Source organism: Lonchura striata, chromosome 8 (assembly GCF_050655825.1).
Source record: "Lonchura striata isolate lonStrDom1 chromosome 8, ASM5065582v1, whole genome shotgun sequence".
Taxonomy (NCBI): domain Eukaryota; kingdom Metazoa; phylum Chordata; class Aves; order Passeriformes; family Estrildidae; genus Lonchura; species Lonchura striata.
Genome location: NC_140710.1, coordinates 14485384 through 14507609, shown reverse-complemented (window position 1 = coordinate 14507609; position 22226 = coordinate 14485384). Strand labels below are relative to the sequence as shown.

General features: G+C 38.1%; 1 protein-coding gene across 6 annotated transcripts; it reads left to right on the top strand.

Moving 5' to 3' along the window:
- The first annotated feature begins 945 nt into the window (after nucleotides 1-945).
- On the top strand, nucleotides 946-21428 carry SSX2IP (SSX family member 2 interacting protein). 6 transcript variants are annotated; one of them, XM_085585777.1, is made up of 16 exons: nucleotides 952-1044; nucleotides 1214-1331; nucleotides 1478-1616; nucleotides 7726-7859; nucleotides 8564-8730; nucleotides 8993-9193; nucleotides 10839-10949; nucleotides 12194-12329; nucleotides 13881-13956; nucleotides 14034-14205; nucleotides 14985-15135; nucleotides 16330-16466; nucleotides 16884-17051; nucleotides 19102-19210; nucleotides 20038-20158; nucleotides 20340-21428. In XM_085585777.1, the coding sequence occupies exons 4-16, from the start codon at nucleotides 7817-7819 to the stop codon at nucleotides 20488-20490; spliced, it is 1743 nt and encodes a 580-aa protein (XP_085441903.1). In that variant the 5' UTR covers nucleotides 952-1044; nucleotides 1214-1331; nucleotides 1478-1616; nucleotides 7726-7816; the 3' UTR covers nucleotides 20491-21428. The 6 variants fall into 6 exon arrangements, with proteins under 6 accessions (XP_085441902.1, XP_021382547.1, XP_085441903.1 ...); XM_085585776.1 differs by lacking the exon at nucleotides 1478-1616 and having other exon boundaries at nucleotides 946-1044; XM_021526872.4 differs by lacking the exon at nucleotides 1478-1616 and having other exon boundaries at nucleotides 946-1044; nucleotides 20334-20641.
- The last annotated feature ends 798 nt before the right edge of the window (nucleotides 21429-22226 follow it).

Below are 22226 nucleotides of genomic sequence, written 5' to 3'. Positions count from 1 at the left end.
TTGAGTGTCTTTGGTGGTTGTTTGTGAACACCCCATGCCTCAAAATTTCCATTTTATGGTCCTGAATTATCTGATGAATGTCCTTTCCTTGAGATCACTTTGTTTAATGCAAAGTGATTACTTGCACTGAATCCTCCAACAAAGCACTCTCCTCAAAGCTAAATGTAAAGAGAATATTGGACCTATTCTGGTGACCTCATCCTAATTAAAAAAAATACCACAACAGGCTAAGATTGACAATATTGAAAATTGTTGTTTCTTAACCTGGAAATACATTAGGATGAAAACTTCCAATTTTGAAAGGCAAGACGTCACATATTTAATGGTGAGACATTGTAAGTTTAATTTATATTCTCTGGGGAATAAAATATGTGCCAGGCTGGGTGTCTTGGTGCTTTTTCAGCATCACTCCCAGCCACAGAGAAGGCTGTCAGGTCTTCCACAGGGCGGCATTTTTGTGACTTGTGACTGGGAGAAGAACATTGAGAGCAGCTGTGGAAGGACTTGGGGGTTCTTGCGGTCGAAAAGCTGGACATGAGTCAATCCAGAAAGCCAACCCTGTCGTGGCTGTATCCAAAGAGCCATGGCCAACAAGTCGAGGGAGGGGATTCTCCCTCTGCGCTCCCGTGAGAGCCCGCCCGGAGCCCCGCACCCGCTCCGCGTCCTCAGCACACGCACGGCGCTGTGCTGGGAGGGCACGGAGATGCCCGGAGCTGGAGCAGCTCTGCACCTCAGGCTGCGAGCTGGCACTGCTGAGCCTGCAGATGGCTCAGGGCGAACCTCATCGCGCCTTCCCGTGCCTGAAGGGAAGAGAGAGAGCCTGCCCTTGGACAGAGGCAGAGACCGGGGCCCACGGGCCGGGCCCGCGCCGCGGGCAGGTGGCGGAGCCGCGCGGCAGGTGCCGTTCCGGTCTCCCGGCAACCGCCCGGCCAATGGCGGCGGGGCGGGGCGGGGCGGGCCGCGGTTTAACCCCGCGGGGCCCGGCCGGGCCGCGGGGCTCGCTCGGGAGCCGCTTCCCCGCCGCTCCTCGCTGCGGCCCAGCAGGTGGGGGTGCGCGGCTCCTCCGCCCCGCGGCGGGTAACGGCGGGGCGCTGGGGCGGAGGTACCGGCTCCGCTCCGCTGGGCTCCCCCGGGCCGGGGGAGGGTCCGTGCGGGCACAGGAGCCGGCGGCCGGGGCGGGCTGTGGGTGCTGACATGTGCTGCCTTCCCTCAGGCTCCGGCTGATCCGCGGGGACAGGGCGATCGCGGCGGGGCTGGGCGTGCCGGCGCTCCCCGGCGCTGGAGGCCCGGCGTTCGCCGTCTGTGAAGCTCCAAGCGGCAGATGCTCGGAGGTGAGAGCCGGGAAGCTTTCCCCTGAGTCAGGGAACTGGGGACTGCTCGGGCTGAGCTGGCGGCTCACGTGATGGAAGAGTGCAGGCTTCGTAAGGGACTTGGGGCGTTTTTAAAAAACGTTATTTAAATTTGTATTTATTTGCAGCAAAGCTACTTTAAATCTGAAGATCAAATCGTAATGGGAGACTAGTTTGTAGTGTTTCTCCATCCCCGGATTATGTAGAATGTGCTGCTGCTTGCGGTGGTGAGTGAAGTAGTTCAGCAGAGCTCCGTAGGCTGCCAAGGTATGATAGGAATTTTAGGGCAATGACTTGAAATACGAAGTATTCGAAATATAATGTGGAAGTATTAGGTAAATTTTAATAGTGAACTCAGAAAGGAGACCTAGAGAAATTATTTGATACAATGAAGGGGAGTTTCAGATTATAGGTGTTTATGGGGAAAGATGATGTTTCTAGTTTTTTTTTTTTTTTTGGGGGGGGGGTGGGGGGGGATGGGGAAAGCTGTGATTCTAATATCAGTTATAATTTAGACCAGAAAGATCACAGGAGAAGGTAACACCAGGCTCATGGGGCTCAATATCTCAGTTCTGAAGCTGGCAGCAGATGCTAAGGAAAAGATGTTAAGTATAGTTTGGTTGTACAGCAGTGCTTTTATCTGTGTATCCTTCTAAGATGCTGCAGTCTGAAATTGAAGGATTTCTAATCAGAGGCTGCATCTGTTTTAAAATGTAATAGATGTTGATGAATGTTTTTCAAAAAATTTGAGACAGTTTATGTATTGATTATTCACAGCAACTGATGGTGAAGCAAGTCCACAGTTTGTATTTTATGTGGAAAAAATGCCCTTATTTCCCAGCTTTTGCACTGAATGTTTCTTTGCGTTCTGTACAAGTGCTGTGTTAAAAGAAGCAAAGAATATTTGTTTTCTCTATGTTGCTCTTGTTTCTCCAGCTGTTTCCTCTTCTAGCTGATAAGTCACAGCTTATTAGTTTCTTGTGTGAAATCATTGCTTGACCTTTCTTGCAACATATTTAGGTACATTCTGTCTTTTTTTCCAAGGAAGGTTGTATCACTGTGAGATATTTCAGGTGCAGAAGCTTAGTGTTCATCGGGAGTCATTATGGTGGTCTCTTCTGTCCTCTGCTCCAGGGTTCTGTTGGCTGCCTGGGAGCTGTTATTTCCAGAGGACTAATCATAGGGACTGGAATCTCTGCCTGCATGATAATGCCTAACTAGAGTCTGTTGGTTTAAGTGCATAGCAGAGTTGGCCTTTTCATTGTGTTAGTTTGTGTTTATGGACAAGGAATGTCAGCTGCTGATTTTTATTATCCATTTGTTTGGTATGAGGACAACCTTCTGCAGTTTGTCATTCAACCTGTGTTTATTTCTGTGAATAACTCTGTATAGTAGATGAGTATATCATATGTTACAGAGAGATGCCTGCACAGACCCCTTTTGGGCTCTAATTTTTCTCTGTGACTTTCATACACTTTGTTCACCCACCTATAGCTTGCTCCTACACTTTGCCCTTTTCCTTTTATAATCGGTCACTAATAAATTCCTTAGCATCTTGATTTAAGAGCTTTTGGAGGGAAGATTGTCAAAAGCTTTTTAAAAATCCAGTTATGCTGTCTTGCCCAAGTGTGTTGGATGATTCCTTCTTCCAGAGCACTGTGGCAGAACTTAGTGTTCCTTCCTTCCACAGAAGGTATGATGACATTTCACCAGTCCCATTTGTTTGGAGTTGTCAGGTCTTTCTGTGACATTTGATTAACAGAAACCTGGAATTTACAGAATTATTCCTTGAATTGCCATGTAATCGCTAGAGAAATAATGTAGCTGTCTTCTTGCATTCCATGCCTGATTTAAATTTCAGGTTACATGCTGCGGAAACATGTAAGTTTCCCAATTTCTGGTACCTGGAATACTAGTTCTGGCCCTGCCCAGTAAATATCTTGCCAACTTCAGGAACAAATAAGATAGTGGTTTGCTTTTCTTTTAAAAAGTTGTCTGCTTGCAGAGACAGCTGTAAAATTTGGATAAAGCTGACATCAGGAAGGAGAGGAGGACATGCAGAAGATGGTTTCTGAGGTTCTCTTGTCTGTGACACAGGGAGATTTGCTAACAAAATGTTCTGCTCTGCCTACATATAGTCAGTGGTTTGTGAATGCAAAAGGAGAAATTCAGTTTTGGAGATTAACAATAGAGTTATTGTTTAGTGATAGGAAAACGCTAATGTGAAACCCATCTTGTTAGTTCAAAATGGGGTAGGAATTTGGGAGCCAGATAAAATGTTTCCATCTGTTTCAATTTTTTCAGTGATTGAAGTAACAGAATTTCTGTGTGTGTATGGCATGTAGAGTTGAATCTTGAGGTAGTACATCAGATTGTATTCCTTGTAACCTGAGTGTTTGAGGCAAAGATCATGATAGAACAGTCATTGAATTCTGAATTTTATCAGATGTAAGAGTATATTATTGTGTAATTATATGTGTTGAGAAGAGTGAATATTTATTTTCTTAAAACCCTTGGTAATTTTAATTTGTTTTCCTGTTTGCTTTTCTAAGTAAAATGGAAGGGAGAAGTATAGTTGGGATTTTTGAGTATGATGTATTCAGAATGAACGAAGACTTCATACCCAAAAGCTAAGAGGTTTGACTTGATTGTTTATGCTACTTTTGACAATTACTTAAAGTTTCCCTGGAATGTGGCTATGTTGTGAGATTTCTTCACCCTCATTTTTGAGCTAATAGATTAATGATTAAATTGCCATAATTTTGTAAGTGTGGGAAAAAAATCTGGGCTCAGATTTAATTGCAAGAGCCATCATTAAAATTACAATATTAAATAAAGATCAATATAAATGTAATAGATTTTTGGAGGAAGGTATTCTTTTTACTGTGCCATCATCACTCGATACAATATATATATTAGTGCTAATGATAAACTGTTATTAGGAATTGTGTAGAGCGACAATAAATGTCAAAACTCTAGGGAGGAAATGCAGGGATTTTTAGGGCAATTACATGAATTAAAGCAAGTACGTATCATGACATTATCAGGGATGCATTTGTAAACCTTCAGTGTCATGTTTAGCATGTACTCTAAATTTACCTGGAGTTCTGTGTCTTTTTGTCTATCCGGATAAAAGCCATCTGTGTGACATCTGCGGATTACTAGACAAGTGTAAAAGCTTTAAGCAGCTCCATAGCTCCCTTTGGGTATTATTTTAGTAGAAAGGAATCACATTGGTCTTCAAGTAAATGCTAAGTACCCCCACAGTTTTACAAGTTGAAGCACATGCATGTCACAAGCTGTAGTATTTGAAATATACAGAGAAGGAATGGTGGACAATTTCTGGTTGATGCTGACACTTCCAACTTTCTTCTGAGGCATTGCACCTCTCCAGAGGTGCCTTTCCATATCCCCCCCTACCTTGGCAGGGGTAGAAGTTTTCTGGGTTAGCAGATACTGCATTTTCCACTTGTGTCACACCCTGTCTGGGCTAGGGATGACCAGATGGTGCAATATGATCACAGTACTGTGGCAATTCTCTGCTGGTTGTTTGAGTGTGTTTTACAAACCCAGTTACAACTGCTTCTTTTCAAGTTTAAACATGAGATTTAGAAATTTTAAGTGTGCTGTTTTGTGCTAAGTTTATAATTCTACTTGTTGCTTATGATGATTTTCAAGTTTTTATATGACCTAAACTGAGGCTTGCTTAATCAGATTTCTGTCTTAAATCTTGGCACATTGCCAGTTCCTCTCCTGTCCCCCAAAACAGGACAGTAATTTTATCAACAGCTTCTTTCAGCTCTTTGAACTTACCAGATATACTAATTTTGAACTTTAGTCATGCTATTGGGAAGAAAATTCATTAATATCTCTATCTAGAAGTTTCTGGAAATATTTCTGTGGGTTTTTTGGTCCAAAACTCCTAAGGTGGCTTTCAGAGAAGTTCTGGTATGTTATTACCATGACAGTCCTTTTTTTAAAGTTCCTTGGGGTTTTTGTACTTCACTTGTTCCAATTAGCACTTAAATGCCTTGGTTTGTTTACTACTTCCTTGGTATAAGCAAACTCTGTGATTTTAGTAGGGTGTATGTTGGGGTCTTGTTTGGTACAAAATTTCTTTTTTTCAGTGAGATGGCTCTGCTCTTGTATTCACACTTTTGAAGCTGGGTCCCAGAGACTCATTTCTGCACAAGCCATCCATGTCTTGGCCTCCAGGAATTTCTTGCTTGGGAGAGGAAGTGACACTGCCATTTGGGGCAATTACCTCTAGAAAGCAGTAGGTGGTGGGTGGTTACAGGTTTTTGGGCAAGTCACTGAACCTGGTAGGGAATTAACAATAACAAATCCCTGTGTACAGGATTGTCTTGCTCCAGCATCTGCTCCCACTGAATCTGAGTGTGACTTGCAGGGTGCACATTTAGAGAATCATTGCACTCCTACAGCAGGATTAGTGCTGCTTCCAGTCAGACATTGTTTAGGGTGACAGATGCTGTGTCAGAATAGTAGTGTCAATGCAGAGAGACCTGGGGGTTGATAATACTGTACATTCAGGGAGTGTGGGTGAAGTCTCTTACAGAATAAAAGCCAGTTTGTTTAGAAGTAGCAGCATATCTAAAATGAGATAAGCAAGTATTTTTGTGGACTTTCCAACAGTCCTTGATGGAATTTGTATCTTAACATTTTTCAAAAGATTATTAAGAACCTTATAAGATTACTGACATCACAGCTCCACAATGAAAACATACTTCTACCTTGATTTGCTGCCTTTTTCTCTTATGTTTGTGCATTTATCTGTCTGATGGAGCCAGCAGAAATAAATAGCATGTAAGAAGTGTGTCCTCTTAATACTTACTGACTTTCAATTCCATCTTAAAGGCACTATTGTCTAGTTAATTTGTGAACATCTTACTTTTACAGGGGAAAAAAAATTGAAAAATATGCATACATCAATTGTAGAGAGAAAGCAGAACAAACCATTTCTGTAACAAAACAGCAACTAGATCATTACGTTGATTGTTTTCTTGCTGTCTTATGTGTACTTTCTCATCTGAAGGTTTTCAGGAGCTGCTAAATTACAACACATGTGAGGAATAACTGTTTACCTTTTTTCCCCATGTATGTTTATGAACCTGGGAAAACAATGTTCATTCAGCTGGATAATTTTTAGAGGTGTTTTTTTAAGTGCTGAGCGTTTTGTAATGTGACTGTGCACCAGTATGATCTCTTAAAAACTTGGTATTTCTTTGGACACTGTATTTTATGCTTTGTCGTTTGATAAGGATTTTTACTGTTTCTGTGTTCTCAAGAGACCTTAGGGATAACAAAACATTCTCCCCCATCCCTCCCCTTCTTTCCCCACCCAAATGGTATTTCTTCCAGAGTGATAAAAATACAAGATTTTGGTGTCAGAAATATAGAATTTGCTTAGCCAAAGTGTGTTTATTGGAACATTAGCAAGGGGTTAGGGAAGAACACCCCTGTGCTCTAAAATCTACTGAGTCAATCTAAAACAGACTTTAGACTTTGTTCCAAGTGTTGGTTGGAACAAAGGGGCCTTCTTTTCTGTCAGGTGGAAAGTTTGTTTGCCTGAAGTATCATTGTTCCCCTAACAGCTGATGGGTTGTGCTGTCCAAATCTTTACCATCCAAGCTGGATTTAAAGTTTCCAGCAGTGAGAGATATCTAATGCTATTATGTGCCTTCTTACTGAGTGGTGGAGGTGGGGTGAGGGGACAATCAGTTTGCTCTTTCTTTTGAGTGTGTGGCTTCCCTTTGGTTTCCAGAGAGACAGTGCTGTACTGAGTGCCTGTGCCAACAGGGTAAGGCTTCTCCTATTTTGTTTCCTTCAAGTTTTGGAGTTTCTGCAAGGAAGCAAGCAACTTGCTACGGAAAGGCAATGTTACTAAGTGTGTAAGTTGCTTTAAATGGTTAAATATTTATTAAAAATTCATTTACCCTCTGCTAATATGTCCTCTCTGGAGCTTTTGTAATACATCTCTTTAAGTAATGATCCCATTTGGACAGAAATATGTTAATAAAATTGCTTTCTGGTTATATATGGCAGAAAAAAAAACTTAGCTTGCTCTGTTTTCTCTGATGTACATCAACGGAAACAACTAGTTATCTATGAGTCTTAGTGTTCATGTGTGCATGGCATTTTTGCTTTAGTTTATGGTTTACAAGACGGTTAAGGCTAAATATAGATAGATGCATAATTTTTACAGTATACAATTTACTGTGCCTACTGTCTCCCAAGTTTAGTGTAAAGTAGAAAAATCTCATGTGGTTCAAGTTCAGTAGTCACTCTCCTGTGCCTTCTTTAACCTTCTAGCTGTATTAGCTGCTTTTGTTAATCTGAAATGCTCCTGCTATTTTAGGAGATGCCTACGTAACACACGTTGCCAGCAATTGTACGGAATACTTTGCCGCTGAACCGGTTGCTCAGGTACCCAGCCTGCCTCTGTTGCTATGGGAGATTGGAAGACTATTACTGTGCCGGTGCTGTCATCAGGTAACTGGGAATACTTTGAATTTAGTTGATTTGCTGATTTAACCAGTGGTGATATAGCAGCTAAAGAGAGATTGGAGTTCTGTGCATGATGTATTTGAGTGGTTAAACAGTATGGAATACAGACACTGCTTTGTCTTGGATTGAGTACTTGGAGAAATGCTAATGTAAAATACTGTACTTACACATGTATGGAAAGGTTAAGAATTTGAAGTTGCATTGTATTTTTTACAATCATGCCTATCGATGTATCTTGTGTTTTCAAAGATTTCTTTACTTGTCCTATATTATTTTTCTTCATAAATTGGTTACAAATTTATTAAAGGAGTAAATATTTTCTTGCCTGTTTCCGCCTAGTGGAAGAGTAAATTACAACATACACTTAAGTATAATAATACCACACATTCTACAAGAATTTTACTGAATGCACATCTCTTGCACCTGTGTTGTAAGTCAATCAAAAGGAAGTGTGGTCAGTTTTTTCTTGGTGGAAGAGTAAAATTTGAGAGGTGCAACACTTTGAAGTGTTATTGAGCCTAAATCTTCAGTGGAAGTTTCTGTTTTATATATATTGTGAATTGTTTAAATGTCCTTCTAGATCAAATTCTGAGTTCTAGAATTGAAATAATAACTTGAGTATATAAGGGTTTGATTTTATGTGGCATATTAAAATAATAGCTGATTTCTTCTTAATGTTTAACTTCTAGATAGCCAAACTACATTTCCATATACCTCAGAAAGAAAGAGATCTCCTACAAGCATGAGCTCACAAGTGCTACGCTTGTCACTGCCTTCATCCAAAAACATGCACAGCTTTTTCAGTGCCTTCTGCACAGAAGAGAATATTGAACAGAGTATATCCTATATTGATAGGGTAAGCCAGATCTTTCTGTTTATTGGAGATTGTCACCTGCATGCAATCAATTGTATTAAAAAAAGATTAAAAGATTGACTGGATTAAGAAGGCTTCTTCCTCGGTGCCCAGAAGCTGAAGGTGGTGGGGAAGTAAGAGTCACATTTTCCCTCTTCGTACAGGATTTCACCTGATACTGTTTTTGTCTTTTGGAGAATGGTGGGAGATTGATCCAGTTATTGATCTCATTTTCCCCCCTTTCTCCCCCCTTGTCTTTTACCAGGAATTAACAACGTTGGGGTTTCCCTCTATTTATGCGGAATCCAAAGGAAAAGAATTAAATTTAGTATCTATGGTAAATTGTATGAATGAATTGCTTGTACTGCAGCACAAGAACCTTCGAGCTCAGGAAGAAATAGAAATACAGCATCTGAAACTGGGAAGTGATATGGATCACTTGCAGAATTGCTATGCTAAGTTAAAGGTAGAGAACAAGATCATTCCACTAGAATTATCCAGCTCTCTACATTCTTAACAGCAAGTTCTTTTTTCTTTTTTTTTTCTACCCAATACTAATTTGCAGTTGTGTTTTCATGTGCATTTTGGGGATTTTGAAAGTCTTTTTTTCCCAAATGAAAATACCTTCAAGTTAACGAAAAAAGAGTTAATAAGAGGACTTCTAATTAAAGAATTTTAACCTCCTTAATTAAGGAAGGGGGAAGACAGTTTAAATGGGGAGTGAAAGTATTTGGGTGAAAGTATTAAACACTTCAGTTTAGTACTGCTTAAATTTAGTCATTCGGTTTAGTATCATTTAGTATTGCTTAAAAGTGTATGCCCAGCTCTAAAATATAAATTCCCAATGTAACAAGTAAAAGCACAGATAACTACTCTAGTGCAGTGCTTTTATTAGTCTTTTTCCATATCATTAGTTTTTTCCATGTGGTTTTTTTGTTGTTGGATTCCTTGAACATCCAACTACAAAGTCTCTTTGTAAGAATTGCTCAGAGAGTGTTATCAAACCACAAGTTACTAAGCTTCATTTTATCATGGGATAAACACATGCTCAAGGCCAGTCCCTGTGGAGTAGCTGATACATTGGAAGTTCCTGGGTGCACTTGTATGTGCAGTCATATTATAAAAGACTTTCTCTTAGTTCTGTCAAGAAAATTAAATGTAAAAAAGGAGAGACTATTTCAGTGCATGATCCAGTGCTTTTTTAGGTTTGCTTTTCACTTGGGCTGGTTGGCACTGTCTCCTTGAAAAATACTACTGTAGGTTTTCAAAATCATAGTAGCTGTTTTGCTGAGATTGATCATTCGTGCAGAAGGATTTTGATGACATTAAAAGTAATCTGTAACTGCACTGATTTTTATACAAACAGTGTAAAATGTTAGGTTCTAGAACATTCCAGTTGCTTTCCCTAGATTAATAGCTGTAAGGGGAAAGAGGGAAATCATCTTAGTACTACATGAATTCCAGGGCATCTAATTGGCTGTCATCTTGTGAGGTTCTTTCAGCATGTAGATTCTTTCAGCCACCATACAGCAATCCTCTTGACTTCCACAATTGTGTCCCCTGTATTTCTCTGTGGTGTGTTTAGAAGTCCTTGTTGCTTAAATATGTCTACACATTTGTACCTCAGTACTCATATGAAGGAAAAGTTTGTATTTGGCTTGTCATTTAAGCTATCAGTTTCAGGTCTGAGAGTCATTCATGGACAAAACTTAAAATGCTAGTTTTGCATTGTCTTTTACAATGAGATCATCTGTCTAGCCTTCTCTGTATATGTGAAATATTCCATTTGCGTTGTTATGGTCACAGTCTGTATATCTGTGTTTGGTGTATCCTTGATTATTCAACAGAAACGCTCTAGTAAAACTGTAGTTCCAAATTCATAAGGTTGCTTAATATCCACCTTACTCTCACAGTACAGACATGCTTACAGAATCCTGCCTTAATGAAGTCCTAACTGTAAAAGATAATACCTGTTCAATACCAAGCCACATCTCATGTGAGGTGGTTTGGCAGTTTGGTTAACATGGGTTGTTTGTTTTGGTTGGTTGGGGTTTTTTTAAATCTTATGCTTTTAATTCTTATTGATACTGAACTATCAACACTTTTTCTAGGAACAGTTGGAATTATCTAAAAGGGAAATAGTTGGGCTTCAGGAAAAAGACAGACAACTGCAAAGCAAGAACAGAAATTTGCACCAGTTACTTAAAAATGAAAAGGATGAAGTGAGTTGTTTTGTACATTAACACAAGTCATTATATAGATATTGAAGAATATTTTTTTTATGCACGGAGTCTTGTAATTGCTCATTTTGAATGTGGTTTTTTGTTTGGTAAATGTTGTCTTTCAAGTTGACTGGCATGTTGCATATGTATAAATAAGTTCTATAAGGAATAGGTCCAAGTCACAACAGTGGTAGAGAGTACTGCAAAAATGCAGATGTGCAGTTTTCTGGGATTTTCTGTACACCTTTATCTTAGAATGTTCAGATACATCAAAAAGTAGGAGGGGCAACAGGATTCAGTCACTTACTCAAACATTTGTGTATAGATGCTTTTGAGGGTTTCTTATTATATTTTAGAGGGGAGCAAAAGACCTGTAAGGGAGGTGGGGAGGAACCCAGCTCAAAACCACCATCTCATTAAACTTAAATATCTTGAAACAATTAAGATCATAAAACACTTTTATGTCCTTGACACCTCTTAGTTTGACATTTGTTTCCTTTATGCTCCTTCCCTAGCATTGTACTTCGCATGGCTTCTATGTTTTTGTGAATGTGGCTTCTCTAAGTTTCTGTGAATGTCCTGTGTTCATAAACATTCATACAGTTGGGAAAAACAGTACTAACTGTTCATAGTGTACTTCCTAGAGTTCCAGCTTAAAATATTGAATGTGCTGTATGTTGGTAAGGTTAAATAATAAAATTTAAAAAACCCAAAGAATACAACCCTAGGAGTTGATAGTACATGTTAAAAATTTGCTTTATGATGTTTTAATGTTCTTTTAGACCAAATGGAATAGTTTGTCTTTCAATGTCCTGATGCCCCAAGGAAGAGGAGTTTATTTTTAGTGTAAGCCTAACAAGCATGCTTTAGGATGGGCATAAACCTAGATCCTGAACATGAATTGCTGAAAGTAAAGATAAATCTTTCTCTGCTCTGTTCAATAAAGGCATTAAATGTTATGTGACTTATCAGAACATGAATTCAGTTGTACTTCAGAGGAATTACAGTATTATAATCTGCTGTTTATGATATGGGTTTCTGCTGAAAAGAAACTACTTCTCCTGAGAAGTCTGAGATCAGAGTCCATGGGGTGGGAGAGCTCTTCTAATTCTTTTTGTCACTTCCTTTCACCAGAAGAACAGTTTAATAGAAGTTTTGTTTTGCCTCATGTGTTTTGATTTTCTGAAGAAATTTATGTTTATACTTTAATTGAAGAAAACAGCCTTTTGTGGCATTGCTTTTAGGTTCAGAAGTTACAGAATGTAATTTCAAGTAGAGCTACACAATACAATCATGATATGAAGAGGAAAGAGAGAGAATATAACAAATTAAAGGAGCGGTTACATCAGTTAGTCATGAATAAAAAAGACAAAAAGTTAGGTAAGTAGCTCTTTGAGTTTTACCACAGCAAAAATAGCATATTCTGTATGTTAACCAGAGTCAATTTTAAGCATTTTTATTGTTAAAGGCAATGCAGCCCTTTGCAGATTTTATTTGGATATTAGAACGTTAAAGAAAAGATGCAATATTTCATGTTACCTGATGTGTAAGACTTTTCTACATTGTGCTCCATAAGATCCCTTACCAAGCATAAACCAAATGCTGATCTTTACCTAATGAGGTGGGGTTTTATTTTTTTTTCCTTACTAAGGAAAACTTATTCCTAGGATTCCATAGGAATCAATGCCTATGCTAGAGTCATCTCTCCTTTATTTTCTTGCTACTGTTGCTATCACAGGATTTTGGATAATGTCACAAAGACAATATTGTTTCAGTTGCCATCAGGAAGGCATACTGCATGGGCTTTTACTCTGGAGGTCCTACACCCTTCTTGCGGTTAGCAAAAGTAAGGAGAGGCTTGAGAGGAAGTAACACAAAGCAGATGTACCATCCTGTACTATGTGAAATGAGGAGAAACCAAATCTCCCTTATAATGAGTATTTGTATGTTGTACTGCCCAAAAATTGTGTTCAAGGCATTCATCAATGCTATTTACTGTAAATATAGTTTTTTGTGAAAAATGGCTGGAAATGGTATTTATTAAAAAAATAACCTTTTGGTTCATATATCTGGCCTTAAAGTATTTATATAACATATCTCCAGTGGAAGTCCTGCTCTTGTCCACCTGCCACCCTCAAACTCAGATGTTTGCCAGCTGTAGTGCATGTTTTAGTAAGCTCATTTAGTTCACTAAACTACAAGAAAACTATTCTTCTTGTTGCCAAGATGGTTTTCTGCTTACTTAGTTTTCTGTAAGTCCTTTTGCTTGAGCCAAACTAGGTTAGGACACAGTAGGAGGATCACCTATTTTGGCTGCAGAAAGTCTTTAGATATCATTTCAGTAAGCTCTAGAAACTTCACTCTGAGGTCAGAAAAACTTAAACATTCTTGACTTCTGATGGCTAGTACTAGTTCAAGTATCTGTCAGGTGAAAATAGCAGGGATTTAAAACTAGTTACTGTTTGCTTGATAGCTAACTAACTTGGACCACCAATCTGTAGTCTTATATTGGGTTTGGAGTTTTGTTGTTGGGTTTTTTTTTAATTTTATTTTTATTCAAATGTGGACAGAGAAGTTTTGAGGAATACTTTATGAAACATTACTAAGTTCCTTACCTTAAACAGGAGATAAAACTGACATTATTGCCAGAATGAGCAGAGTTGATACATTGATACAAAGGTTGAAATAGGGATGAAGGTGTCATTAAGAAATGAATGAAAAAGATAAGACAGGATAAGAATACATCCTTCTGAGTTTCCAAACACAAAAACTTTTTTTCTTTGACTACATGTGGTTTCATATGAGTCTGAAGATTGAGGGGGATATTTGAGTAATGTGGTCTTTTTATAATAACATGTAAATGCAATGTCATCTAAATCTTTATCTATTTGCATATTGTTTCACACTTTGAAATATCCTTTTCATTTGTAGCTATGGAAGTTCTAAATTATGTTGGTAGAGCTGATGGGAAGAGAGGTGCATGGAGGACTGATAAGACAGAAGCCAGGTAGTTGTCTTAGAACAACATTAATTGAAGCATGTATGAGGGCTGTTATGTTGTTACTGTAAGATTATTTCTTCCAGAAATGAAGAAGAAATGTACAAAATTCTGTTAAGTGACTATGAACAACGCCAAAAACAGCTTTTACTCGAAAATACTGAGCTAAAGAAGGTTCTTCAGCAAATGAAAAAAGATATTATTTCACTTCTTCCACCACAGAAACAAAAACCTAAAGAAAGACCTGAAGATGGGCTGGTAAATATTCAGTTAAAATTAAATCTCCATAGTAGTTTGGTATAGTACTGGAGTAATTTGATAGTTATTGAAAAGAAAATAAACTTCTTCTGAGCATTGCAATGGATTGCACATCATGTGCTTTATGTGAAATTCATCCAATATAAATATAAATATTCTGTTCTCTGAGAGCAATATACAGTGTATTCTTTCCAGTAAGTAAATTAAAACCTGGAAAATATTCTTTGAATGAATGTAAATGCCATAGTTACTGGTATGTAATTCTATATTGCAATGCAAAATACTGGATTTTGGATGCCTGGGGGGTTTTGTTTGTTTCCAGATTTCAAGTATTTCTTTACACGGGATGTTTTTATTGATCAGTTTACTGCCATGGCTGTGTAGAACAGCCATGTAGGTTCTCTGTCACCTCCTTTTTAAGGTGTGAGTACTCTTCTTGACTGGATGACTTGTCCCCATAGTGGGGCAGCTACTGCCTAAGTCTGACAGCAGAACTCAGCAGTCTGAACCTGTCTAAGTTGAAGATGTGAGTGACTGAGTCTGGTTAGCTGACCCGCAGTCTCTGTTGGGGGGTTCTGGGCTCTGCCTAGTCACTTGCCTCCTCAGCATTAGGCTGTCAGGGAGCTGAACTCTGAGAGGCAAATTTCTCTGGATGGAAAAATCTTTATGTAAGGGTTCCTTCTCTTCAGTAAATTGAATCTATGCACATATGTATGTAAACAAATACACATATTTGGAGGGGTGAAATGATTTGCAGCTTTTTATTTTTGCTTTTATAGGTACTCTCAGACCAGGAGGAAGATATTGGGGAATTAAATAAAGAGAATATGTGGGAATTATCCTGTGAAACTGTGCGAGAGCAGCTTACCAATAGCATTAGAAAACAGTGGCGAATGTTGAAAAATCACGTTGAAAAACTGGATAACCAAGGTTGGTGTTTAACTGCATTATATGTACCTATAAAATACATTTTAGAAAAAGTAATGCAGATGTGGCACCTTGAGATAATTGGATGCAAAATAAGTAATTCCCTCTAAAGAGCCTAGTCTTGCCACATCTCTGAGACTTCTTCTGGCATTCTAAAACAAACCAACTGATGGTATGGTGCTGGACTCTCCTCATTTCCAGCTGTTAAACAGCATTAAGACAGCTAAAAATATATAAAATTCTTTCCTAGTATTATTTTCCCATGCAAGTAAATGCAGCCACTACCACAGGGATGTTTGCTGTCGAGTAAGATTGAGAAGGTCATGCATGCAGTTGCAAATAAAAGAGCAGATGGCCTTTGACAGTATGTTTACACCCTAGAAAGGATTTCAAGAATGCTTGTAATACTTTATTTAGTGTAACTAACTGAAAAATAAGCATCAGGAAAAATGTTACAATTGTTTGCTTTCTTTTTTTGGAGTCATCTTCTAGGTTTTTTTTTTTTGGTTTATAGGAATGACCATAGAATAACCCTTTAGGATTCTATTAATGTTCAAATACTGGCTTTAGGGGATCAAAACTTTGCTTATTACAATCACTGTGATTTAGCTATTCATTGAGCTAAATAAGCTAGTGTGTAATTGTACAAAATACAACCATTTCTGTAATTCATTACCTTACTGGAATGAAAACATACATCCAATGTTTGTTAGCTCCATTTCTCCTTCACAGGACTTGTAGGAAAAGGCTTTCTTTTTATATCTGTGATAAATATAGTTACTGTCATATTTTTATGAACACACAAGCCCTTCAAAAATGGGCTCAGAAGAATGGGCTAACAGCATGTCAGTGAAAAAAAATCTTTAGCTGTCTTGAGTTTTCTTTTAAATGACGCTGAAACAAGCAAGGATTTTCTGTGACACTCGTTTCAATGTAGATGGTTGGTTTACCTTGGGGAATGTGAAACAGCCATGTTTGCTTTTTTTTTTTTTTTTAAACCAGATTTTACAGATAATTATTAGTGTAGCACCAGTTTTGGAGCTCTTGTCTCTGATAGGAATGCTTTTGAGTACACTGTATATCTGTCTTTCAGGCTGAAACAAATAGTCTAAAACCTTTTGCTCTTCCAAGGAGTCTCTGATATGAGGTGTTGGGGTTTTTTTAATTTGTTTTAAAGATGCTTTTTTCCTCTCTTAGTGTCACGTGGACATTCAGGAGCTTTGAATGAAAAAGATGTAATTTCAAGAGAAGACCATGAGCTAGAAACTGAAAAGCTGGAGTTAGAAATTCAGCAATGTAAAGAAATGATCAGAACTCAGCAACAGCTCTTACAGGTAGTAGGCTTTATTTTTTCTTATTTTTTCTTGATTGAATCCAAGTGTATTTTATTTAATGTTCCACTGTTCTTGCCTCTGAGCCTTTCTCTATTCCTTGATCATGCTTTTAAAATAAAACAACTCAGTGGGTGGTCTGAGTATAATAACTGTGCTAGTGGCTTGCTTAATCATTTAAGGACTTTTTACTCCTGGCAGGAATAATTTTGGAGGCTAAACAAAGGTGAGGCTGTCTGAACAGGGACATTTTGGTTGCTATCTGAAATCTGCCCCCACTATCCACCCATGTGCTATCTACTGCATTGTTTCCATATTAAACTTCAACCATTTTCTAATAAAACTGAAAATGTGGAAATACTGTACCTCTTAAGTCACTCCCAAATTAACATTTTGTCTTTTGTTGCTTTATATCTATAGCAACAGCTTACATGTGATGATGACACCACTCTGTTACTACAAGACTGCTACTTGTTGGAAGAAAGAGAGCGTCTTCAGGAAGAATGGAGACTATTTCGAGAACAAAAAAAGAACTTTGAGAAGGAACGAAAAAGTTTTACAGAAGCTGCTATTAGATTAGGACTTGAGGTATTAGGAAAGGGAGTTCTTACGGAAGATGGATTACAAGTCTTTCTTTTATATGTGCTGAAGTGCAGCCATGTAGCAATATGTTTCTGATGTCTATAGAGAAAGATCGTTGCCATACTGTATAAAACATATCTTTGGTTGTTCTGGAAGATCATTCTCTTGGCAACTGAAGAAGCCAAATTTTTTGTGTATATTGGAAAATACAGTTTCTGCAACTGGAACAAAACTATTTCTGTTTCAGCTTTTGAAAGATCTTAAGTACTTCCAAAATTTATTAACTAAATCCCTTGGATACTTGTAAAGTTTGGTTTCCTACAAAAGTAAGGCCTACGCAAATTTCAGTCAAATTTGGCCTCAGGGTTGAATCTCAAAGGTAGTTATTTCCAAACTTTGGTGAAAACCAGTCACTTTTGCAAAAACACCAAGTAATTGCTATGCTTTCCTTAGTAGGGTCATTATCTGTTCTGGTTTTGTAGTTAAGCTGGCCAATAAGCACAGATACTGGCAGTCAGGGTAGATGTGTCTGTGAGCGAGCTCTAGCACAGTCCTTTGGTCTAGCCCATAGTTAGGGTCAAAAATGTGAAGGGGATTACAAGTTTGGCAGGGAAAGGTCATGATGATGTAATTGTGAAACTAGGATGGTATAGATAGGACAGGAAAAAAGAAATGGTCTTTATTGCTTAAAAAACAGCTTGCTTTGATGTGCAGAGCAGAAAGTTGGAGTGGGATGTGTTTAAAATTTATAATGCTGTGGATTCAGTTTGAGCAGACAAAGGCCTGTTCACCAAATCCCTCAAGGTTTGGACTAGAGGGGACTCTTAATTTTGGAATTAAATCAAAAACATACCAAAGAAGGTAGCTTTTTTTTATAGTTAGGAGTTGACTTCTAGGTTTTTTTTGATGGCGATTATAAAGGCAATGTGTACTATGAAGTTCAAAAAGCAGTTGCCTGAGCTGATGGGCAACACACAGATAATAAAAATGGGGCACAAGGGAATGCCTTTCAGTGTCTATAATCAAATGGCTTTTGGGAATGGGAACCTGTGAGGGAATGCACTGCAGAAAGTGACCATGCTCTTAAATAGAATCTCTTGTGGCCACTGTTGGAGACAGAATACAGAGCTAACTGGCCAACCTGTCTGACCTAGAATATAAAATACTCTAGATTTTACTTAAGCTACTGGGATAGCAATAGTTCACATGGTAACAAATACAAACTATGACTAATTTTATTTGCATTTTAGTGAGTTTGTTAATTTCATGATGCCCATTGAATTCAGCTTTAAAAGTCGTAAAACCTTTCCAGTTGTTTGTCTGGAAATGTTTAGGACTACATTGCAGCATAACTGCTCATGCTTCAGCTTGTCAGAATGCTGAGGTATGAAATGAGATGTGTGAAATGCTGTGAGCTTTGTAGGTGTTTGTGAAAGTTTGCGTTGGAGTTCAGCTTCCTCTGTTTTTCTACTGACACAGAATAGGAGCATCCTATTTCACTGATGGCTTTTGGAGCTGAAATAGCTTGTTGCTTGATTCCAGAGCCATTGGATCTCTTGGAGGTTCTATTAGGTATTATTTTCTTTCTGTGCTCAGAGGGGCTGGAAAGTGAAACAACCTGGTTTTTTTTCTTGCCCCAGTTTTAGACAGAAGCAATCAGGACTATTTTCAGTGTAATTTTTCCCTGTTTAGGAGGTTTAAGAAGTAATTGTTCCTGGCAGCTGCCTTGGATGAGGGCTGCTTCAAGAGGTGTAGTGCTGCTCTGAATGGGGAGCACAGGAGATGGTGTCACTGGAGTGTAGAGCAGTAAAGTGCAAGGATTGCTCAGACCTCTGTGGAACAAATTGTAGGACCTGGCTGTAGGTGCCTCCTCAGCCAATCCTTGTTGGGCTCAAAAGCTTGCTCACAGACAGAATTTGCCATGTTAAGCTGCTGGCTCTCCTTAGTGACATGGGCATGTTACAGCTTTGTCTTTCTGAAATAGAATAGCATCAGTTTAATGTGGGTTAGGCTTTTTCCTGTGGTCATAAGTGCAAACTGTAATTTTTTTTCTTAGAGAAAGGCATTTGAAGAAGATAGAGGAGCATGGCTGAAGCACCAGTTCTTAAGTATGACTGCTGATTGCAAGTCTGAAAATATGACAACTCCAAGTGCCTTCTTAAGAAGCAAGTATTTGGTTCAAGTTTTGTTCTTGCAGTTTCTTTTTCTTCCCTTCAACTCGAAGTCACAAGTATGAACAAAACAATTAAAAAACAAAAAGGTCTCAAGAAAAATTTTACCATGTATCTGTATGCCTCTACATATCAGGGCAACTGATGGTTCAAAATTTCCTTTGAAAAAGCAAATTATAACTCCCTTCTTGATAATTACTTATGTAGTGAATTTATATTTTTGAAACCATCTGGTGAATATCAAATACCTGACAGCACAGCAGGTAACTTTTTCAGGTGCTTTCATAAATACTGTAGAACATGTAATCATTCTGGTTTTCCACTTCATATAAAAGCTTTGAAACCTAAATGTGAAAAGGGATTGATCTGGCCCTGCTAAGTTTGCCATGTCTTTCCGTTGACTTGAGTGATGGTTAGGTTCATGAAAACAGTAAGACCTCTAACTTCATTTTGGTTTTGTTTTCTATTTTCTGGGAAGTTTTCAGGTTTTCATGTTGGTGTCATCTCTGCATGCTGGAGAACTATTTACTTCAAGAATAAAAAAGCTTTATAAATTGTAAAGTCAGAAACTATACTTAAGTGACTTCATTTGACTACTTGCAGTGATAGCTGTGTATGCAAATGCTGCATTTTCAAATGTAGAGTCCTAATTTTAACATAACTTCATTCAATAGCATTACAAATACTTTAAATATTTTATCCCATGTATATATCAATGACAGGTTTGCTTTAAGATCTTTGTGGTTGGTTTTTTCACAAACACTTGAAGGGCTTGTTTATTTCCAGTGGACTGCAGTTTAACTGATGTGTGTCTCTCTTAGGTTCTGACCCAGACATTCGTTTAGTGAGGTCTGCATCTCGGCAAAGAAGACTTCCCTCTGTGTTGAGTCCTACTGTTTCACCAGAACCTTGCCAGATATCTCAGTATATTACACAAAACAGGTTTGTGAAACAACGTTGTAGATGGCTTGTAAAGTGCTGAACTGGACGTAGAGCACAGCATAATCTAAAGCTTATGGTTGATATATAACCAAGGATATTAAACATTTTATCATAAGAACAATACTCTGTTTCCATTCAAAGCATTATTTATTTGCATTGTAATTTCTTTTTCCGGTTCCAGTGTTGCATCAGAAAAACCTGCAGCAGATAACAAGCCAAATCTGTGGGTGGAAAGTGATGACAAGGAAGAAACTGAAGAATGCACAAAGTCATGGGAAGACTCTGGACTTGGCACTCTATGTAGAAACTTACACATGGAACAGCTGCCTTAGACTTCTAGGGTTGCCTGCTGGGATTTTTTTTAGGGACAAGTTCATAAACTTATCATTCTAAATGAAACACAATGCTGTGAGTTTGATCATTCTTCTGAAGGATTATGTGGTGATCTGAATTGTGGTGTGTTTCTATGTGTGTGCACATGGCTTTTATTTTTTAGACTTTTTTTGCCTCTTTCTTGCAACCATTGAAAGAAAATTTAAGAATATATGAAAGCTTTGATATTTTTCTAGTAACAGAAGCTCTAGTTCTGTGAATAAAGCAATGGTCTGAAACTTTGACTGTAATGAAATACTGGTTCCTAATGTTACCTTTCATCACAGGCAGAGATAGCACTTTTAGAAATTTGTTCAATTATTGAAAACATTCATTTATGTCTCAATTGTAACTGGCATTAAATCCTTTTTTGCCTCGACTTGAATGTACAGTATACTGTAGATTTTTAACAAAACAGGTTCTATATTTATTGTGTGGTTTGAAAATACCTCTTTGATATATCAATGATTTAAAGTGCAAAATCTTTATATATTTGTAAATAGAACAAGTGGTTATACTGAGAAACCATGAAATTAAATACATGCATACATAAATATTATTTTACATGACATTTTAAATTGTTTTCTAGTGATACTCAGTTTACAGATCCATTAGGACTTTCAGTGGTTCAGTCAGGAACCAAAGTATTTCAAATGTGAACAATAAACGTGTAATTCTATTCTAAAAAACACTGGTTCTATGATTTTTGTGCTGTAAACTTTTAAAGTACCATGGTTATAGGGCTATATACAATGTATACAAATCTGGTGCTGGTTTTGTATTTTGTTTGGTTCTTTTTTGTTTTAATTGACTCCAGATTTTTATTTTTTGTGTAGCCTTGGGGAAGTCTCTTTTGTTTACAGTGTAATAAAAATAGCCAAATTAGAGGCAAGATGTTTCAAGGTCTCCTTCACCTTAATCAGTGCATGTGCTTTTCCTTGCCCAGTACAAATCTATCTTCTCCTGTTGGGTTTTTGTGCATATGTGGTCATATACAGCTCTGCATGTGATGTGCAATCACTTATATAGCTCTGATCCTTGAGTAATTGGCCTTTTGGAAGATGTCTGAACTTAAACTGGCTTTCTTGAGGTCAGAGGTGGGAAATGAGTCAGGTTTAGAATCCTTCACTGGAAATGCATTGCTGCTCTGCCCATTTACTTCAGAGTTGGATGGAACATAGAGATTGGATTACCTAGAAAATAGCAGTAGGATAATACAGAGAGGAGAAGAAACTGCAGTTCTCGAAGAAACTGAGGTAAAAGGCTGCAGTTTCTGCTGGTGAATTCAGTAGCTTGAGATTAAATAGTAGCCAATGTAAACTGCAGAGGATGAGACTTGAGTGGTTTTCATATAGCACCTGTAAGGGAGCGGAAGTGGATATAATGATAATACAAATACTAATGTCTTAGTGGGCTTCTTGCTGCATGGGTAGTCAGGTTGGAAAGACAACATATTTCTGTTTCTCCTGTTCTTGCCCAATAAATGGGCAGAGTCATGTTGTTCACTCCTGCTTTTTAGCAGGGTACAGTTCCTGTTGGTTTTAAGTTTCCCAGCTGTTGGGCAGCTCTTGCCTGAATTTTACTTGTGGAAGAATAAATACATATTCAAAAAACCTAAGTGAAAATTTAATATATTGAGAGTTCTTATATTAAGGGAGAACAGAACTCTACAAGCAGGATTATTTTCAAGCCAGTA

Bases quoted from the DNA above. Each gene is read 5' to 3' on its own strand.
- SSX2IP (XM_021526872.4), top strand. From the start codon at position 7,817: ATGGGAGATTGGAAGACTATTACTGTGCCGGTGCTGTCATCAG. The intron at 9,194-10,838 runs GTAGAGAACAAG...CACTTTTTCTAG, and splicing joins ATTGCTATGCTAAGTTAAAG to GAACAGTTGGAATTATCTAA. The intron at 17,052-19,101 runs GTATTAGGAAAG...TTTTTTTCTTAG, and splicing joins CTATTAGATTAGGACTTGAG to AGAAAGGCATTTGAAGAAGA.